At 31.8% G+C, this 22,373-nt stretch overlaps 3 protein-coding genes across 5 annotated transcripts; 1 reads left to right on the plus strand and 2 right to left on the minus strand.

The window, feature by feature from the left end:
- Positions 1 to 3,079: 3,079 nt before the first annotated feature.
- On the minus strand, positions 3,080 to 7,362 carry LOC123906895 (ATP-citrate synthase alpha chain protein 1). Of its 2 annotated transcripts, none has more exons than XM_045956912.1 (13): positions 7,061 to 7,362; positions 6,528 to 6,637; positions 5,936 to 6,112; positions 5,636 to 5,797; positions 5,443 to 5,523; positions 5,269 to 5,320; positions 5,063 to 5,177; positions 4,853 to 4,934; positions 4,312 to 4,407; positions 4,113 to 4,214; positions 3,651 to 3,767; positions 3,442 to 3,558; positions 3,080 to 3,355 (listed from the first exon to the last, which is right to left on the minus strand). In XM_045956912.1, exons 2-13 carry the CDS (start codon positions 6,624 to 6,626, stop codon positions 3,284 to 3,286), a joined length of 1,272 nt encoding a protein of 423 aa, XP_045812868.1. In that variant the 5' UTR covers positions 6,627 to 6,637; positions 7,061 to 7,362; the 3' UTR covers positions 3,080 to 3,283. The 2 variants fall into 2 exon arrangements, with proteins under 2 accessions (XP_045812868.1, XP_045812867.1); XM_045956911.1 differs by having other exon boundaries at positions 4,853 to 4,955; positions 7,061 to 7,327.
- A 4,523-nt stretch (positions 7,363 to 11,885) lies between these two features.
- On the plus strand, positions 11,886 to 16,357 carry LOC123906899 (signal recognition particle receptor subunit beta-like). 2 transcript variants are annotated; one of them, XM_045956915.1, is made up of 7 exons: positions 11,886 to 11,997; positions 13,866 to 14,155; positions 14,237 to 14,319; positions 14,929 to 15,015; positions 15,241 to 15,386; positions 15,598 to 15,729; positions 15,958 to 16,357. In XM_045956915.1, the coding sequence occupies exons 2-7, from the start codon at positions 14,014 to 14,016 to the stop codon at positions 16,145 to 16,147; spliced, it is 780 nt and encodes a 259-aa protein (XP_045812871.1). In that variant the 5' UTR covers positions 11,886 to 11,997; positions 13,866 to 14,013; the 3' UTR covers positions 16,148 to 16,357. The 2 variants fall into 2 exon arrangements, with proteins under 2 accessions (XP_045812871.1, XP_045812872.1); XM_045956916.1 differs by having other exon boundaries at positions 15,244 to 15,386.
- Positions 16,358 to 17,197: 840 nt separating this feature from the next.
- On the minus strand, positions 17,198 to 21,946 carry LOC123906898. The gene is made up of 9 exons (XM_045956914.1): positions 21,688 to 21,946; positions 20,732 to 21,085; positions 19,600 to 19,633; positions 19,178 to 19,390; positions 18,578 to 18,667; positions 18,205 to 18,270; positions 18,024 to 18,115; positions 17,894 to 17,941; positions 17,198 to 17,584 (listed from the first exon to the last, which is right to left on the minus strand). Coding segments are annotated over exons 1-9 (1,017 nt in total). The 5' UTR covers positions 21,690 to 21,946; the 3' UTR covers positions 17,198 to 17,466.
- Positions 21,947 to 22,373: the final 427 nt, after the last annotated feature.

Consider the following 22,373-nt stretch of genomic DNA (forward strand, 5'->3'; position numbering starts at 1 on the left):
GACCAAAATGCACTCCGACTTGTAAATTGAGTTTGCTGGTTAGATGCCCGTTTTTATGATTTTGGTGGCCTATGAACAACCTTATAATTTAGGCATATTTTAATTCTTAAAAAACATTGAATTCAACTGCTAAAATCTATTTTTTTTTAATGAATTACTGTCATGTCAACAACCATCAAAAAATAATTGACTCTAAAATATTCTTCGGATGATTATATTCATCATCATTATCATTTTCGTCACATTGACTTTTCATAAAGCTACAATGCTTTGTTGGAAGTGTCAACACCTATATATCAAATGCAAGACTTTTGACAATATTCATGCTAGATGGAAAATCTTCATTTCTATATTTTTAAAGTACAACATTATAGCCTCCACTTTTTTTCATTATTATTGTAACTTCGACGCACGTTTAATTTAGATTGCAACTTCTTATGATATATCATTGTAAATATAAATAATTATTCCTAACAATGTATTATTGTAAATATAAATCTAAAATATATTTAAATTTAAAATCTTCAAAATCTATTTAGACACATTATTTTTAACCATTAAAAAATTTGGTATTTATGGTATATTTGGAATAGCTTATTTTTGAGATTATACAAAACAACTTATGCAAATAAATAAGTTTTTATTATGTTAATTTATAAGTTCCAACTAACATAAATTGTATTATTATAAGCTGTTTTTTAATAAACTACCTTGACAAATCTATAATATAATAATACATAAAAAAATTATTTATTTGTATAAGTTGTTTTGCATAAGCTAAAAAATAAGTATTTCAAGCGGACCCTTATTTATTTTATATATTTTGGCATATGTAATATTAATATACCCCCAAAAAATTATTTTGGGTCCCTAATTTGTAGGAGCCTAGGGCCGTCACCTTCTTCGCCCCCCTCGGATACGGTCCTGGCTGGTTAAGTAGTGAGTGACAGTTTTTTTTTTGGTCTCAACTCCAACATCTACAGTTTTTTATGTATGGACAAATTAATGGTTTTGTATAAATATGTCTGGATAATTTTTATAGTTTATGTATGGTTAGTTTGTTACAACTTGTGTATTTAAACTGATTTATGTATATCTGCATGGTTATGTATTTAAATTTATCGAAATAGAACATGTCTAGTTCTGATCTAGGAGGTGTTCACTGGTTATGCAGTGAACTACAAGATGGTTCGTTGGGTATGCAGTGAATTGTGAAGGGTTTCGCAGTTAACCAGCGAACCCTTCTGTTACAGGGATAACAACAACATAAACAAAACAAATTTAGGAAACGAAAATGAAATGGTAGGCAAATTGAATATAAAAATTTTTATTAAGAAATTAGACAAAAATTACATCATAAACATGTTTATTACACCGTAAACTTACTTGAAAAAGAATACATTAGACATAAAAATTATATCAAACTATATAAGTTTTTTTTCTTTTAGCATACTACTGTACTAACTTATATCAAACTATAAGTTATAAAACTATAAACCATAAAGTGGTAATTTCTTTTCACACCCCTTGTTTCTCTTGTGCCCTGCTTTTTTTAAAAAAATAAATAAATAAAATATTATGCTCAAGTTATAGAACGCGAAACAGGTTTGTAATTCTCAGATTTAAATATTGATAAAAAAAGAAATTCATCACCGGTATTCAAACTCGCCTCACCACCCATTAAATTTTTTTTAAAAAAAAGCACGCTCGAGTTATAGGACTCCAATACTTAAAAAAAGAATTTGGATTCTAGAACTCAAAATGTTTTCATATACGTACGATCCCCACATCTTCACCCACATTCTTTAGGATCCTAAAAACATCATTTACTATAACAAGGAGAAAACCAATTTGTTATGCATCAACGTCGACGTTGATGTGAGAATCATGTTTTCTAGTTTCTCCAGGGGCGGAGCCCCTCATGGGCTGGATAGGGCCATGACCCGCCCCGGTAAATAGTTTGTTTCCAATCCCCATTTTCCTGCTTTCCAGTTTGCGGGAGTTATAAACCCCCTCTATTTAGAAGTTCACATTCTAATTTAGAGGGTTATTAGCCTCCCTTTAATAGTTCTGGAATAAAAAAAATTCTCTATTATTAATAAGTCAAATATCCTTTCTAATTTCCTTTTTGTAGGATCCCTTCAAATGTTTTATTGTTTGATAATTTATAAATATTTTTAAAATGTGTAATTTATTTTGTAATAAAGTACTCAAAATTTTATTTAAAATAGAATTTTAATTAGTGTATAAAAATTCATGTTTGATCAATCTTTTGTTAACAAAATTTTAATTTTATAATATAGTTTTAAAATTTATTTATGTCCATCTTTTGACTATTTTTAGATATTCAAATTAGATACACCCTCAATATGATATGTTTTTTTTAGTAATCTTTTTGGGTATTCGATTTATATTTATAGCGGCCCGCCCCCATTTTTTGGGCTAGCTCCGCCACTGAGTTTCTCTTAGCATACTACTAACAGACCAATGAAGTTAAATGTGACCCTGGTGAGATATGATTCATATTGAATCCAATGAAGATGAAGTAACCTGATCTATTTATTCCAGAGTCTTGTGTTTAATTCATATCACTTTTTAATATATGTTTATGTATTTGTTGATTTTATGTTCATGTACTCCGTTGTTGTTAATAAAAAGTTCACGTGTTAATACAAATTTGTATTTGTTAAAATATTATTGAACAGTGTAACATTATTCAAATGTTACACGGGTGTAATTTAATCATTCTTTCAATGCTAATTTCAATTATTTGTGTTATTGAAACATTATGTTCAAACCACTGACATTTGCTTCAGAAGCAAGCATTGTAAGCCATGAAAAAACAATGTTCAATTTGGTTTTGGTTTTGCATACACAGTTCATGTCAAACTTAGAACCTAGTGCACTAAACTTGATACCAAGTTCAGTTTGAGTGTATTGTTTTTCCAGTTCGGTTCAATTTTCATGAACAGGCCTGCTCACAATTAAGTGCCATACTTGATGCTTAGTGCTCGACTCACATTATTAAGACTAAGGGAGAGCGGAAGAAAGTATATCAACACACAGAACAAGGTATCAGTCACACGAAAAAACTCTTTATTGTATCAAGACAGTACCATAAAATTCTATAAGAAAAAAACTGAGACAACATTCCCAACCACTCTTTTTGGACGGTGTAACTAAATGTACAAATTCCGAGAATGAGAAGGAAATTACAAATCAATGTTCACTTCAAATTTGTAAATGACACGGACACTAAAGAAGCATTGACCTGAATGGATACTTAAGCAGAAGCAGTAATGCACTGTATTGCCTCTTTGCATATACCAGTCATTGTTGCTTCAGGTCCATAAACCTGTAATGAAGTTATCCAAAAGGATTAATAAACCGTTCCTCCAAACAATTTTTCATATCGATAAAAGAGTTGATTAATTAACTAACCTCAATTGGGATGCCAATTTCGTCTCCAAGTGCTCGCATTTTCTCTAGACCCTTTTGGTAGTTCGGACCGCCTCTCCTTACGTAAATGTGCATTCTTGCTGCCTTTAACTTTGATTCCTGGATCGCAGTAGCTCAAAAATCAATCAACTATATACTACAAGAAGACTCTCGTGATACAACTATGAAAAGTTATATGATCGTTGTATTACCTTCTCCTTTAGTGCCCGGATTATGCCACTAAAAGTAGCAGCAACATCTGTAAAGTTAGCTATGCCTCCTCCTATAACAAGAGCCCTTTTTTGGCCATCAGGATCTGCAGTTGCACACTGGAAAGAAATAAAAGAGATTATTGCAGCTACAGAATAACTCTAGTATCTTCAGATCTATGAAGTACAAGTGTACAACAGAGTTACAGACACCGGACACGATACTGACACCAACCAACACGTCAACACAATTTAATCATTTGAAAAAAATAGAAGTAATTGATTGTAATCAGTATCGAACACTAACACGTGTCAAGCACCAGACACGCCTTCAATTAGAAGTGTTAGTGCTACCTACATAGCTTTCGACACTTAAATCGAGGACTGGCTGTTCATGTCACTCCATTTTTCAATCTCTAAATTGATATGTACATTAAAAATAAAGCAAAAGTGAAAATTAATTACATCAATTACAACTCTGGCATACTGCAAAACCTCCTCTTCATTGGGCGCACCACTATATTCTGCATAGTTTCCAAGCTCATTTGCAAAGCCAAGATCTCCTACCTGTTTTAATAATATTATTTAGCATAAAAGTTGTCACTTCATGCTGCAAATATGGAGATTAAGAATGAATATTGTTTCAAAAATAAGAGAAACTCACTGTGTCAGCGTAGATGACACTAGCACCTCCACCAGCAACCATTGTCCAAATTCGTCCCTTTGGGTTCAGCACAGTGAATTTTAGAGATGCACTTGTCTGCAAAAATTAAACAAGTGTTTAAATTAACTGATAACATCAAATCATAACTATAAGTAATAGTATTATTTCACTTATCAAAAGTTATTGATACATACACATACTGACACATCACAAGTAATAATTTTAAAAAATAGAAGTGATTGAATGTAACTACGTGTTTGGTGTCACATAACTTATGAGAAATTTAATGTTAAACACCAGACACACCTTCAATCTGAAATGTCGGTGTCACATATGACATAACTTATGAGAAATTCAATTAAACTGCAGCATTTTTAATTACGCAAGATTCCTCTAGGGGTTATTCAGAATATTAACCGCATATAAGAAGTTAAAAAAAAAATGTACATACACGCACAACGCACACATATTTTCTGGACATACATAGTCTTAACTAAATTGAATAAGAGAGTACATTTAGGTCAGAGTTATATTGCTGTACCTTTTCATCTAATCCATGAATGAAAGACTCGGTGGCACTCAAAACCCTTCCAAATGGCAGTGGAAATTCAATGTTACCCCACCTGCAACCATCACGATAACGTCTGTTCATTTAAAAATAATTACTGAAAAATATCCATCAGTATGAATTAGCACAAGTATGCTGTCCTCAAAACTAACACTTGGCATTTGTTAAAGAGAAAAAACTCACTTCTTGAAATTCTTGAAAGCAGCAGTGTCGTCTAGCTCGCCTCTCATATCCAATGGATAAGGCTTTCCATCAACCAATGTGAAAGGATTCATCTCCAAGAAAGTGAAATCCAGGTCTAACACAAAAGCAAAGTAAACAAATAAATATATAAATTTAAAGAAAACGGTACAGTGGTGTCTTAATATATATTTTGTTAGTTTGTATACCTTGAAACAGAGTGAAAATCACCTTGAGAAATTCCTCGATTTCTCCTTTGATCTAAAAAAATGTCCAGGGTAATCAATCACATTGAATAATATGCATAAATATAAAAATGTTCATAAAAGGTCCAAAGTTAGTTTGTTTATAAAATAACAAATTTGCAGTTAAGTTGAATTTACCTCCAAGGGAAGGGTTGCAACAAGTGGAGCAACAATTTCTGAAGTAAAAGATACTCCTGTTGGAACAAATACAGTCTTAACCTGAAATATGAAAAAACCACTTTGTAGCTTATGGATGATAAACGGAAAATTTTATACATGCAAAGCACAGATAGCATTCAATCTCCAAGATGAAAAGTATTTGTTGCAGTACCTTATCCCAATTCTCTTCAATATCAATTCCTCCACATTCTGAAAAGCTTACGCTGTTCCCAAGTCTGTCAGAGACGATGTTAAGGTAAAACTCTTCATTATGCGGGATGAAAGGTTCAACAATAAAAGTTGTTATCGGTCCCTTGCATCCACCCATTTCAACCTATATGTTCAATAAACACATGACTAAAATATATCAAAAGGGTTGAAAGGAAAATACTTAAAACAACTAAAAAGTAATATAAAATGCAAATATCATGAATGTCGGTTTGAAGTACAGATCCAGGGAAGGAAAAAACACCTCTTTACCAAGACGCTCTTTCACAAATGAAGCAACCTGTGCCAAATCCAAATTCAAAGCAACCAAACCACTTTTACCACGCTTCCCAAATAACATGTCAGGTTTCACAACCAATTTAGAAGAAGAAAGCCAAGGTTCCTTGTCTTGCAACTCGGTGAAGTCAGTGGCCTCCGTAACCTTAAAGCACGCACCAAAACAAATTCATTACTCGACACAACACAAATCCAACATGCACACTAAACTGAATCAAGGCAACATTGTGGAAGCCTATTGATTTCTAAAAAATTGACATTTTTAAACTTTTATCCAACCAACAAATGCTTATGTCAGTAGATAAACTCGAATATTCCAATCCAGATAAACCCAAATTCTTGTGCGACAAGCTATTGTCAAATAAGCACTTAATTAAGCTACTTAGCCAAATATACAAACAATTATACTTTCCTACTTTTAGTAAAAGTGAAACAGTCTTGAATTTACAAATTTTATGTGATAGACTTCATATACTATAAATTCATACTTAATAACTAATCAGTCACATTATAACAAAATAAATGTTTAAACTTGCTAACTCATGATTAAGAATACTTACTTGTGCAGACTTGATCGGTAAGTCCTTGCCAGAAAGTCTCTTAAAGTGTTCCTTCAACAATCTCTTGGAATCATACTCTCTGATCTTCTTGCGCGCCATTTCTTCTTAATCTAGTTCAGTTCATCAACCAAAGTAACTCAATTATCAAATAAATTCAAACATAAAAATCGTCATTTCTTCTCAATCTAGTTCATCAACCAACTAACTCAATTATCAAATAATCATTTCTTCGAAATCTAGTTCATCAACCAACTAATTCATAACTCAATTATCAAATGATTCCAAACATAAAATCTTCATTTCTTTCTTAATCTATTTCATCAACAAACTAACTCAATTATCAAATAATTCAATCAAACATAAAACTTCATTAAGGGATTAAACCCCATATGATTTTTTTATGAAAAATAAAAAACCCATTTCAAATTAACTTCAAAGAACTTCAAATTTGAGATAAAAATCAAAGCTTTATGATTCAGCAAATTGAAGAGAACAAATTGAAACATGCAAGAGAGTGAGGATTTTGGAATTACCGGAAGGGGGTGATGCAGGTGAAATGGGTAGTTGGATCTAACGAAGAGATGAACGAACGATGTGGTTTTGTGTGATGGGTCAATTTATAGTTGAAAGCTTCGTGTTTTTTTTTGTTTGGAGAAGAAGAAAAAAATAAGGAAGAGGGGAATTATGAGGTTGTTGGTTGGGTTGGTGAGGAAGATGGCTATGAAGAAATTGGTTTGGTAACACATGCGCATGTGTGGGGTATTGTATACCTACCTATTGGTCTACTACTCCCTCAATTTCACTCATTTTCAACTTTCAACATTTACCCAAACAAGGGTGTTTTTAGATTTAGGGAAAGATAAAGGAAAGAAAGAAAAAATTCGGAAATGAATGAATGAATTTAGACTATATTTTTTTTGTCTCAATTTGATTGATACAGTTGATTATTTTACGCATGTTGATGCACAATTTTGATGAATAATATTTTTAATTGTATAATAATAAAAGTCAAAACAATATGTGTGAATAGTGCACAACAGTCAACTGTGTCAATCAAATTGGGAGGGAGGGAGTATCTTAATCCAAATTCATTCATTAGTTTATGTGTTTTTCTTCGCTTAAACTAAACACGTCGGTGCTTAATGAGGTTTCTTTGTGGCATTGAGATTTAGTGCAGTCTGACTGTCTACAGTAAGTGTATATGGATTGTTTGATTAAGATCTGACGTTTAGAATTTATAATCAAATTTTAATGTTTATAAACAGAAAATTTAAGATTAAATTTTGGATCATCCGATCTTAATCAGACAGTGGTTATTGGGCTGATTGCACTGCAGTCATTGTTGACCGACTGCACACAATCTGAATCTTTCTTTGTGAGTACTCACTTCTCCGATATCATATATAAACAAAATTTGATTTTTTTTCTTGGTTCATATAATAATTAATATATTTGTTGTACCAAAGAAAATAATAATAATAATAATAATTAATATATTTGTTGTAGGCTTGTAGCTACACTATTCTATTTATATTTTAATGATGTGATGCTCCTTTTCGTTTTTATTTACTAAGCATTAGAATTATCACTTATGAACTTGAAATTTTTCTTAAATTGTCCAAAGATTGAGAGAAATATTTTTAATGGTAGTATATATCAAATTAAACTTAAAATTACCGATGTGAATAAGTTCAAATACGGTTCAGTTTGAAAAAATTGAATTTCTACTCTTAAGTATTGAAAAATGTGTTTTATACCCATAAATTGAGTCATGCTCATCGGGATTCCCTAATCGAGTCATGTATATCATAGAGTAGCAAAAAATCAATTTTTCATTGACATGACTCGAGTCATGGAGCTCAAAATTCAGGTTTATGCTTGGTTTAACAAAATGACTCGATTAATGTTTTTTTTTTTATTCATGACTCGAGTCATGCGTAAGAAAAATAGGAAGATGGCTTACCCCATTGTAATGTGAAGATTATCTGGTTTATCCCCCCATGAAAAATGTTTACTTAAGATTTCATCATTTTGCCACATGTAATGTTAACGAGTTTTGGTTTACCCCTGACTGACCATATCACGTCATCATTTTTGTGGAATCTTAGATCAACATTTTTCATAAGGGGATAAACTAGAGAATCTTCACATTACATGGGGTGATCCAAAAAAAAATTACAGGGGGTAAACCAAAATTTGCATACTTTGCAGGATAAACCTATTTACCCTTAATTTGTTGACTTTGTGTTTAGCATAGTGTTAAATATTAAAGTAAAACAATCGAAAGTTTGATAAGGTGATAGTTTACCAAAGTTGTACTTGTTGATTATTGTATTGTTTCATCGAAAATTGTATTCAATAATATTCCTTATATCATATTGAATAAAATTTCGATTAAACATCTCTTATGCGCTTTTTATAACATTCATGACTGTTCGTTTATTTGTCTTAGTTTGTTGGTATTGAAATAGTCATTCCAATTGTAGTTTTTGAAGATAAACTTTTAAAATGCTTTCGCTTGCTAAACTCGGAAAGCTCTATTCACCCCCCTCCAAAGTGTTTAATGTCGTTCCAACTAACATATGGTCTCTATCATAAACCACATACATTAATTATCGAATGAATCTAAAAAATGGTTTTTTGCTTATATATAGACGAAATGAGTGTGTTCGGTAGAATCTAAGTTTGATTTTTAGAAAAAATAATCTTTTGTCAAATTTTACTTTCATTTTTTTACAACAGAACTCTAAGGGTACGTTTGCTTAAGTTTTAAAAAATGATTTTATTTTGAAATAGTATGCACTGAAAAAGAAAAATAAATGAGATTTTATTGGTTTCTTTTAAGTACATCTATTGTTTTTTATTTATTATTGATATATAAAATTAAACTACATGGATAAATCCAGTCGGTTGATATATTGCAGCAGGACAACAACAAAATTTCCAGCACATTCCATATTTTAATAGTTCGATCCAGTGAGATTTTCTAAAAGAAAATGAAAGAACGAAGAATTTTGATTCATGATTTAGGAGATCTGAAACTAAAATCATGACCTACAACTTGCAATCACTCAATGCTTTTTGAATGAATAAATTAGAAATATTGAAGCTAAAATCGTGGATTCAAATTGCAGTAAAAATCTTCAATGCTTTATATAAAAAATAAAAAAAATAACATGTTAAAGCAAAAAAAATCATGGCAGTGAGACGGTCGACGGTGGTGAATTTACCACCTATCGACATTCAGTTACTAATAAATGAGTGAATTGCCAAATACCTCTTAGAATTTAAAAATTTGTCAAATACCCCAATGAAAATTGGAAATAGGCAAATACTCTCCTGAAATTGTAAAACATCAATCAAATTGCCCCTTACTCCGTTTACTTCGTCTATTTTGAGACTTCAAAAACACATTTTTTAAGTCTTCAACCTCTTTGCAACCAGATGAATAACAAGAACCAAAATAACAAAACTATCATCACCAAAATCGTTCTCATCATCATGATCATTGCTTTCAAAATCAGAACCAAGAGGTTTTAACCATCCAATAGACCAATCTAAGCCATCATATTCAGAATCAGACAAAAAACATCAATCACCAACATCATACTCTTTATCAATTTTTGTCTCATCCAACTTTTCCTCATCAAAATAGACGGAGTAAACGAAGCAGAGTGCAATTTGATTGACGTATTACAATTTCAGATGGGGTATTTGCTTATTTTCAAAATTCATGGAGTATTTGACAAATTTTGAAATTTCGGAGGGTATTTGACATTTTACTCACCAATAAATTTAATGACTTTTTAATAGATTTCTTGTATTTATTAAAATTGTTTCGGTTTTTAGAGAACTGGTCATTGGTCAATGTAGTTGATGGTTTGGTTCAGCTTAATCGGTTTTATTGAAAACTCCTATATACAGTACAAATGAAGGAAAAATAGAATTATGCCAAATTTACATACTTACACGTCGCTAGACTTTGCAAATATAACGAGTAAAATTGTATCACAAGTATTGTTGCAAACACAATAAGGAAAATATTTAGGGACTAAAACTTATTGAATTTTTTTAGGTTTAAAAACATAATTTGAAATATTTATAGGGACAAAAAACTTATATAAATTTGAAAAGCAATTGTATATGATTTATTAATATTCAAAATTAGCCTCTTGATGCCAGAACTGACCCCCGAACCAGATTCAACTGGTGGTGAAAAGCCGAAAAAATACAACAGAATATATGAAAAAGAAAATAGGAGATAAAGAAGTAATCAATATTTTATGATGTATATTATCTAAGTTTAACATAAGTGGCACAACATGTATCTAAACTAATAATAAAGGGAATACTCAAATTTTGGTGTAGCCTTTTTTTGTAATTCCCATAATACTCATAATAGTTTTTTTTTTTATTTTTTTTTTTATACTTCTTCTTTAACTTCCACATTTGTTTAACTTCTATTTTAGTAACTTCTTCTCTCAAATAAAAAGTAACTTCTATACTTTTTTATTTTCATCAAATCATTTACATTTTCTAACACATTTTATTTTCATAAAATTGGGCCACACAGACGAGCACGTTCACTAGTATCCTATAATAGGAATACATAAGGAATTAGATTGATTAAATTATTTTTAAAATATAGTGGACGTGTTATATATCCATGTTTTTGGTTGGTGTTGTTTTTTGTGATAGATATGTGCGACTCAAAAATCATGTTTAATACACGAAAGTGAAGAAAAACCAATTATATATGATTTATTAATATTCATTATTTGATTTTTTTAATTTAAATTTCATAATGTACCCAGTGGTATCATGCATGCATTTAGTTGTGATAATTTATATTAATGATTCTAAGAGTCGTATTTAATATATGATAATGGGAAAAAACTAATTATGTGCTATTAAAAAATTATTTATATATTATTTGTGTTTTTTCATCATTTCTTTAATTAAAATTTGTAATACTTAAATTTCTAAATTAAAATTAAAATTTTATATTTTAAATTAAGTTTAAAATTAATTTTTCAATTAAAAGTATCTAAATTTGATCTCTAAATTGAACAATATTTTTGTACCCAACAATAATAATCACAAATATACTACGTGCGTATTATCTTTTAAAAGTTTCAAGTTGGTCCCTTATCTTTTCTTTAAGTTTCAAGTTAAAAGTTTCAAGTTTGGTCTCTCGGTCATATTCCATTTTATTTTATTTTAATTAAAAAAATAGATAGATAGGAGAAGAAAAAACTTTTTAACTTTTCTTTCCTGGAATTTTCTCTCCTATCAAACAACAAAACAATTTTATGACTTTCCACTGTCTTTCTTTCTTTCCGTTTATTTTCTTTTCTTCAATTTTCTTTCAATAACAAACATAGTGTTCAGTTTCAAATCTCATTTCAGACAAAACCCTCATCACGAAGTTCAGAAACGTGAATCGTGCGAACAACGCCTGTTACCAAAGGTACAAAATTGATAAACTCATGTTTCTGCGTTTAATTGCTTCTTCATTGTTTTTGCATTTCTGATTTTTTTTTTATGCGTTTTTGAATTTCTCATGTGCTGCATTAGTTTCAAAAGGATCCAATGAACTAAATTGTTGAATTCAGTTTGGATAATAAGGAAATAGGTGTTAGGATTCACTTCACAGTTTACAAAAACTCCATTTTTGCATGACCAAATAGTATGGAATTCTTGGAATTATTCTCTTATGAGTTATGGGTATAGTTTGATTTCCTCAATTAAGAGTTTGGGCATGTTTGGATTGACTTATTTGAATTTATCTGGCATAAGTAGTTTTCTGAGACTGTTTGGAAGAACTTAATTTATGATAACTTATGACAACTTTCATAAGTTTTTTTTTCGACTTATTTTCATAAGTTCTCCAATATAGGTTCTGTTTGGATTTGGCTTATGTTTTGAGCTTATGAAAATAGCTTATGCAAATAAATAAACTTTTGTGTTAATTCATAAGTTATCACTGACAAAAATTGTATCTTTATAAGTTGTTTTCTCATAAACTACCTTGAAAAGCTTATAATAATACATAAAAGCTTATTTATTTGCATAAGCTGTTTAACATAAGCTCAAAAGTAAGTTAATCCAAACAGGCCCATAGTATAACTTATGAAAATAGCTCGTAGAATATATAAAAACACTTTATCTTTGTTTTATCTTTTGCTATAAAAATAGCTTATGTAAGCTTATACATAAGAGCTTATCATGATAAGCACTTGTGCTATAAGCTGCAAATAAATTGTTTATCCAAACAGACCCTTTGTCTGTTTTTTGAGTCTTTGTTTGTGTCTCTCTTTTGTGAGATAAACTTGTTGTATTATGAGAAGTAGATGTTAGGTTTTCATTTTTCGTTTAGATTTTGAAAGTTATAGCTTTATAAGTATACGCCTTTTCCATACTACTAATTTACATCTATGTTGTGTATTTTGTCACAATTTAAGCTTTGGATTGTATGGTACAAATGTATAATACTAGATTTCACAAGCCAAATTTATTTGGATAATTTCATAAGCTTAAGGCTTTATTGTTTGTTTAATAATTTTATAATATATATCTCTCACTTTCTGCTCTTTTGTTGTAACTTGTTGTTCTTGTTTCTATATGATTGATACTTATGTTATTAGAATGAGTTTGTTAGCTTAGTTCTTAATTTGCAACTTTTTTCTCATTGTTGCTATGGAAGTGCAAAACAATGGGAACTTGTAAAAGCATAAACGATTGTTTGTAGCAAAAGTAGCAAAATATGCCTGCATTTTTTGTTGTGATATTTTATTTGTATGTAGAAGAATCATAGGACAAAATAAAATGATTTTCAGCTTTGTTGTTTAAACTTTAAAATTGCTTGAAATGTAATTGAATGGAAATCAGCTTTTGATTGCTTTGTGGAGGTTGAATTTTACTGTTTACTGTGATGATTTTGATGTTCAATTGTTGCATTTAGACAATAATTAATGAAATAGTGTAACTTTGGAGTATAAATAAAAGCTAAAAAATACCAGTTCGGTTCGTAACTCCAAAATCAGTTCAAAAACAACAGTGGTTTGGTTTGAATACTAAAAATAGTTCAGTTCATATAGTTTAAAGTCGATTTTGCACCAGGTCGTTTAAAAAATCCAGAACCCGGTGCACTGAACCTTAAAACCAATTCAGTTGGTTCATGACAAATTATGAACAAGTCCAGTTTGGTTTTACCGAACTGTTTTTGCAGTTTAGTTTGGTTTTCCTTTCTGAACCGAACCGAACCTTGAATAGTCCAAGCCAAAATCGTATTTAAGCAGTTAAGAAATGTATACTAAACGACATACCTTGTGACAGTTTCACATTGCATTTCAAACGCCCTCAATTTGAGGTTGAAACGCCAGATCTTCAGATTTGGAGCTCCATCAGCAGCCACAGTGTGCGGCGGAAAAGCTCTCTGCTACTTCCGTCAACACTTTGAAGAAGAAAAACCCTCCATTCCACAATGCAACAAGAGTTAGAGGTATGGAAGGAACAAGCTTCTCATATGTGGAATGTGGCAAATGATTATCTTCGCGAGGTTCCTCCCAATCAGCTCTATGCCGCTGCTGCTATTGCGCTTTTCACAACCCTGCTTCTTCTCTTACGTGAGTGAGTTCGTCTTGTTGTTGAGTTTCCCATTTTTCATTGATTCTGAGTTTTTAATTTATTGTTTATGTTTTTTGTAGTGCGGCTTTTGAAGCGCACTAAGTCTAACACCATTGTGTTGACGGGACTTAGTGGGAGTGGGAAAACCGTTATCTTCTATCAGGTAAGCTAGTAATAATGTTTTTTATTTTCTATTTTATGTTAAACCTTAATTCTTGTGATTTAGTTGGTGAATTGATGAGTTATTTCACCTGCTTGTGTGTGTGTGTCCATTTTGATTTGATGGCTAAAGATTTGTTGAGTTCACATTCATAATGTGCTTAATTTTGTGTTTATTTGTGAAATGAACACTGCATGAAATGAAGTGATACTAGGTGCATTGATTGAAATGTAATGCAGGATTCTGTTTGTGCTATTTAGCAATTATGGTCTTGAGCTATGACTGTGATATTCGATTCGGTCTGTAATCTGAAAACAAGAAATAAATGGATTTTTTAGGTCTACTCTGTGGCAAGCTTTCAGTCATTGCTGACAAGTTTTTGAACTGCATAGCCTAGATTAGTTTGTAATATTACAGGGAAAAAAAAAAATTAAGACCAAATATTGTTTTTATCGTTGTATGTAAGGGATAAAAAGAGTAAAGATTAGCTGGTTAATAATAAACTGAAAGCATATTATTACATTAGGTAACTAATACTACTATTAAATTTCTTTCTATTCATATTTCCTGTGCTGACATGTTCTTGGCACATTTTTCTTATGCCTATGTCAGCTTAGGGATGGCTCTACTCACCAGGGTACTGTTACATCAATGGAACCTAATGAAGACACTTTTATTCTTCATAGCGAAACAACGAAGGTAGTGTTAGCCTCTTGCAGTCAAATACTTGCATGAAGTGGTAAAGGTGTAGGCATGCAGAAATTTTTCCCATCATGTCTATTAAAATGAGAATATTCATCTTTTGTTGTTAATTGAAGAAACATGTCTGGCTTGTCAAATTAGTCATTATGTTTGTTTAATGGTTTGGAATAAAACCAAACAATAGACCATAGATATTGTCTTATGTATTTTATATTGTGACAGAAGAAGATAAAACCGGTTCATATTGTTGATGTTCCTGGACATTCTCGTCTTCGACCCAAATTGGATGAGTACTTGCCTCTAGCAGCTGGCATAGTCTTTGTTGTTGATGCTTTGGACTTCTTACCAAATTGCCGTGCTGCCTCAGAGTAATTCATTTTTCCATTAAACTGCTACTTATCATCTTTTTATAAAGTAACACACTGTCAATATTAGCTATAAGCCGTCGCTGGCTAGTGTTTAAAACTCTTGAAATCTTATAGCATTATAAATTTAATAAGTCACCATTTCTCGATTTTCCTGAGAAAGAAGCGGTATCAGTAATTACAAAGATACTGACATTTTGTTTTACGTATTAAGGTACCTATATGATCTGTTAACTAAGGGAAGTGTTGTGAGGAAGAAGATTCCACTGCTTATTCTCTGCAACAAAACCGACAAAGTCACTGCTCACACCAAAGAATTTATCCGCAGACAAATTGAGAAAGAAATGTATGGCTTCAAGTCCTTAAATTTGTTTATCTTTACTCATTTGATCATTCAGCAACTACTTCATCCTTTCATTATCATTATCGCTTTTGATGGATTATGTGCTCTTCACACTCCCCCTCCTTATCTGTATGCTTTTATCCGAGACAGATGGATATTCGTTTGCTAATCATCCAATGTATGTTAGTCTGATTCTTTTCATGATATCATTAACTCGTGTTATTTTTTCAGCGACAAATTACGGGTATCAAGAAATGCAGTTTCAGATGCTGACGTTACAAATGAGTTTACTTTGGGGGTACCTGATGAGCCATTTTCCTTTACACAGTGCGCTAACAAAGTTACAACTGCAGATGCTTCTGGTTTAACCGGGGAGTTATCTCAGCTAGAAGAGTTTATCAGAGAACACGTGAAGCCATAAATGGATATTATGTTTAAATTCTGTTGAGTCAAATTTATCATGAATGGGGTTGTTCCTTTTGGATTTTACATCTTAAAACTCAACACAGGCTGGACTAAGAAAAAGAGAGGGCTAGGGTAGGAATCACCAGTTGGGATCCACGAGGATCGACTTTATTGGAAGTCTTTGAATATTGATTTGATTATAATGATTCAACTGTTTGTCCGGATACTTCAATTTGCTTCATATGTTCTCAACTGTTCCCCAGGTGTTTGTTCACCTGTCCTCAGCTTTATTTTCAGAATGTTTTCTGCTGCTGTTTTCCATTGGGTGTCACAATCAAGAAAAATATTTGTTACCATCAAAATGCAGCTTCGAATATCATTTCCCAAATCATGCAATCATTTTGATCCTTCCCAAATCTCTCCCATCTCATTACATTTTTGCAAGCATTCTTTGTCTTCTAGAGAGATATAAGTCTATGAATTGTTTGATAATGGTTTTGAATAATGAAAGGTTTTGGTAGTTGTTCATGACATATATATATATCCATGTGGATTGCAGAGATAGATTGTGATTGATGCATCAAGAGATCCCAACCTCAACCATGGATTGATTTTGCTGTGGAATGGATCCATCAATATAATGTTTATTAAATTAATTAAATGATGTATAATTAACAACTCATGTGATTGCCTCAAATATTTTTTGAAGTTATGCAGAAGCTATTAACATCGCTTCTAATTACTAAATAGACAACCTATGTTACAAAATTTCAACTTACAGGATCTAAACAGAGTCAAACTCATCGTAGGTTATATTATAAGCAATCTTATCTTCCACTTACAATTTTTTTGCAAGACGTAATATTTCACAACTTGAACCCCTTGTGTGTTTTTTCTTTTCTTCCTGATGTTGCATAGGTTCCCTCCACTGGAAGTACAATAATTCTATTCGAGACATTGTTAGACACAAAATGTGTACATCCTTCTCAGCCAGGATTCAAACGTTGGTTCCCCGCATTGTGGGAGAACTTCTTGTGTTTTAGACGCACTACAACAACTCCAACTATTCATTAGTAAATTGCTCTTTTATTTTCCATGGAATGAATCAATCAATGTATGATATTTTGGCACATTTAACTTGGATGGGAGACATCATAGGCAAACAACTTACACCACAGGTGAGAGAACTTGTATGAGTTTAATCTTAAATAATACAGTAATTACAAATATGCATCCCCAAAATTACCGCCTCATAAAAATGACAGTCCTTTGAACACTTTTCGGGGAGAAGAGAATCTATATCTATGATTAATGTTGTGGAATGTATCATCATCATCATCGTAGAAACTGACATGCACCAGGACACAATTTTGACAACCACAAGTGCTTCAACTTCACTATTAAGGCAAAGACGCTATAGCATGGAATGTGCATTATACCTACGGCCAAGTACCTAAAAGTCCAACAAGAGGGCAACAATCATATATCAACCAAAACTGCTCATTTCAATCTACAAGATTAATTTCATATCCAACAGTTGCCTTCAGATATGTTTGGATTGGTGATATACGATTGAATGAAGTGGAACATAATGGAATTACATAACACTCAATTTTAAAAAATCTAACCAGCCTACTCCATTCCGCCAAGCCAAACATATCCGAATCAGCATCAAATAAGATACACATGCAATGTTACACAATAATTTTTTTTCTTCTTTCTGGCATGGTGTATTGGTGACCAATTGAATTTAGGAACATACCATAAGGGTGCATATGGGGAGGACAAATCAAGGAAAGGGTAAGGCCAACTGTAACAAAAGGATAGAAAATTATGAACAGAATTGTGCCGATTGAAAAGAAATAGTAATAAGATGGGATACACGGTTTTACCTAATCGAAACAACGGCGTGGATGATCCACTGAAAAATCACAAATGTAGCCGTCCACAAGATAAAATATGCGGATCGAAACACCGGAAAACTCTGCATGTGTTGAGAAGAAATAGTTGTTGTAAATTTAAAGTAGATGATTAAGGAGAAATATAAGCAAAAACAGGAAAACATAAACTCACCATGCAATTCAATGATGTTTCACCAAGGAGTAGCACAGCGTTAACAGAGTGCATACTAACGGTGAACTGCAAATTGAAAAGTGAAAGCATTTTAACATAAACTGTGAAAGTATGATGTTGATTATATGCTAATAGCATCAACTATTCAATGGAAATCTCAAACTGTTTTAACCTTTTAAGAAAAATGAAACAAACGCGAAAATAAATGCTATGTGATCGCGTTTCATTAGGGGTTAGGTTTTTATTTCGTCTTCTTTTATTCTTTCTTATCTTATGTAGCAAAAAGAAATGCTAAACAGTTCCTGAAAACTTTATCAGTATCTAAGTTTCCAACCAAAAGATGAAATTATAGGCAAGGGACAATTATACTTACAATATCGAGACCGGAGCCTTTGGGTGACGTAAGAGGATAAAGAATGAGCCAGTATACAATGTCAGTGAGCATCGAAGCACCTGCACAAGTCTACATATTTAAAAGAAAATTAAAACAAATTGATATTGATTGCCTCCTAAGTTTAAGCAGTTAATAACACAATAAAAGTCAAATAACGTCGCAGTTTTTTATTGATAAGCTGAACAAGAACAAGGTCAACAAGAAAACATCGAAAAAAACTATGACTGTAACAGAGAGACTGCATCACGGCCTTCTGAAAAATGCTGATCCCATATTTAAAAATAATAAGCTTCAAATAATTAACCAGGACTTTTAAATCTTAGAAGGTTGTGACCAATTAACTTTCTTGGTAAGGATAGCATAACTACTTTTCCAATGTAAGCATATAGCAGAGTCCTTTTTCAGCCATGATTTGACTAAATAATATTACAGCAGAAACTACATGGCCTAACCCAAATTTGCAGGGTTGATATGTTGGGAAAAGGACAACCACTATCGGGCCACTCGGGTCACGCTCCAGATGTCTACACATAGGCACTAAATAAATAAACACTAATAAAATCATCAAGAGTAAGTTACCTGAAATAATATTTGAATAGTATAACCCCTTACACCAGCAGTATTCTGACCGAGAGATTCCCGATAGGTATACGAACTCTTAGATAGGAAAGGTATATCTGAAATTCCATCGAGTCTTGGAGCCACAGAAGTGCCTCGTTCTGCATCTGATGTGTTTCCCTCAAATTTCTTGTGGTTGAAGTAAATTTCATTGAAGGAAAAACAACATGCAAGCTGGAATTGAAATTAAGAGAGGAAGTCTCTTAGAAAAGATATGAACAAAAACATAGAAAAGCAAAGTTGATGGACATGTTCAGCAGTTTTTTCTGTGGAGCATATAATAACAAAATTTCAATAATCTGATTAGACCAAATTCCACCTCCAAAAAGATGAAAGAACTGCAAAATTACTACACTACAGGAGTTCGAGAAGTGAAGTGGTACCGCAAAGTAAATAGTGACCAAAGCAAATGTCCACCTGTTCGGCAGCCAAAAAAAGGGCAGAGAATCAGAATATTTACAACCAAAAGGGGATGCTCAAGATGGCAGTGTTTCACAGAACAATTCACAAATATTAACTATTAAATACCCAACTTGTGTATAAATCATAATAAGCGCCTTCTTCACTTTAACAACGGCTCTTCATTGGACTCAAACCTTTTGTGCCAAACACCATCCCAATAAAATACAGCTAATTATGCAAGTAAAAAGTTTACAACCAACGGAAAAAGATATTTAATAAAACGGAAGTTTTTATCATGAAAGATTTCTTCACAAACAGCTCATGTATTATAGTCAACCAATCAAATTGTTTCTTGGCCGGAAAACACAGTAAGTGAATAGCTCAATTACGTGTTTCTGATATTGTCATGAGCTATTTTTTCGTGACAAGTAGCATTTCCAAAAAGTTTCTTGTTTTTCTTACGTAGCAGCATTGTACTGTAGAACCGATTACTGAGGAAATGTTCTTAAAAATCCTAATATTACTGAGAGTGGACAGAAGGTTTGGAATCCAGTCTTTTTAGTATAGAGCCGATTACTGAGGAAATGTTCTTAAAAATCCTAATATTAAATATTATTAAAGAAACGAAACATAAACGAATGCAAATTGAATATATTAAGCAACAAGTAATAGTTTACTTATTCATTATCAATGAAGAAAGCATGCATACAAATCTACAAGCCTTGAAAGTTTAGTTACTTCAAGCAAAAGGCCTTGTTTGGATAAACAATTTATCATATAAGTGCTTAACTATAAGCTGTTTCTATAACAAACGATAAAATAAAGTTAAATTGTTTTTTTTTTTGACATCAAGTCAAATTGTTTTTATATAAGCTATAAGTTGTTTTCATAAGCTATCTTAGAGAGCTTATGGAAATAAGCTAAAAATAGAATATGGACATGTCGTAAGTTGTTTGCATAAGTTCTCCTAGATAATCTTACAAGTGTTTAGGCTCGTAGATAAACTCAAATATGTCAATCTAGATAGACAACAAGTCTATAATTTCATGCATGTATAAGGAGTTTCATACAATACACGACAATAATATAAAGAATATGTGCAATTTAACTTACAGAGTGTAGTAGAAAAATATGCCACCTCCATTAACAACTACATTAGCAATGAGCAAAGTCAAAAGCACAAGAAAAGAAATTATTCTGTAAGCAAGAAGCCAATTAGGATGGATTCCTTTAAGACATGTATTCCATGCTTCATCTTCGTATAGCAACCCAACCGTTTCTCGCCGCCCTTCTTCTACCCTCTCATATCTTGATTTATTGAATTCTTCATACTTCCATATCAAAAATGATGCTAAACCCATAGTGGAAAAAATAAATAGTGCACATACGAAAAATCTCCAATTCAACCAATAACTCAAGGTATTAGTATCTGGTGTCATGGTAGATGCCAAGTGTGGCTCGAGAATCCTGTAAATTAGTGTTGAAATTCATGAGTTGCTAGTACTTCCAGTTATAGCTTTTAGTCCAAACTACTTAATTAATTGCTTATAGCATAAGCGCTTATCATAGAAGTGCTTATTTACAAGCTATTTCTATAATTAAATAAAATCAAATTGTTTTTTTATAAGCTATAACACATTTCTATAAACTCTTGCAAATAGTTTCACAAGTACTTATGTCAGTAGATAAGCTCAAATAAGTCAACCCAAACAACCCTTATAGGAAAATAAGAATGGCCTACTTGGATAAACAACTTATTTGTAGCTTTATAGCTACCATCTATTTTCATAAGCAATATTGTTATAAGCTCTTTCAAACAATATCTCACAACACTTATGTCAGTAGATAAGCTCGAATAAGCCAATCCGAACAAGCAAAGAAGTATCCTAAATTCTCAATTAATTCAGTTGATCACAAAACATATGGTTTTAAAATCAACTATGTTAATCTAGGATATGATAAAGTAGTTGAACCCAATCTGGTTACTTAAGATGGGTTTGAGCAAAATTGGAAAAAGTTAAAAACTTGATGAATATGAAAAAACAGAGGAGTAGAATGGAAGCACTTACATTTGAGAAGTGAAATTAAGAAGATGGTGGTGTCAATGCAGTAACAGAAAGAAGATGCTTTGGCTTTGCTTCTTTCTTTGTTGCATGAGAGAGAAGAGAGAGAGAGATATGTGCAATATGAAGATGTGATGAATCACATCAACACCAACCAATAATAATACTACAAACTAAGAATAAACAAATAAATAAATATACTCGTATAAATTATGGTTGACATGTGAGAAACGTTTAGGATATGAAATTATTTGTTATTGGAGTGTTTGTATTCTGAGGTTGAAAAAAATAAGTCTACTATAAAGGCTCTCAAGAATGATATAATCGTGTTTCTCGTGCGCCCTATTTTTATTTATCCGCTACTTAAGATATAAGTAGCGGAAGATGTTTGAGAAACTCATATGACGCCAAAAGAAATTTCCTTAGATTATTCCATCAAATCTTACCACGAACCATCTATACTAGATTTAACCACCAAATCTTGCTGTTTTCTTTTTCATTTTCAATGACCCCATTTTTTGTTTTTGGGATCTTCTACTGAGATATAAGTCTTCATGAATTGTTTGATAATGGTTTTTGAATAATGAAAATCTATTGTGATTTGTCTCCTAAAAGGTTTTGGTAGTGGTTCATGGCATATATATCCATGTGGATTGCAGAGATAGATTGTGATTGATGCATCAAGATCCCCA

The sequence above is a fragment of the Trifolium pratense genome, linkage group LG2 (genome assembly GCF_020283565.1).
Source record: "Trifolium pratense cultivar HEN17-A07 linkage group LG2, ARS_RC_1.1, whole genome shotgun sequence".
Taxonomy (NCBI): domain Eukaryota; kingdom Viridiplantae; phylum Streptophyta; class Magnoliopsida; order Fabales; family Fabaceae; genus Trifolium; species Trifolium pratense.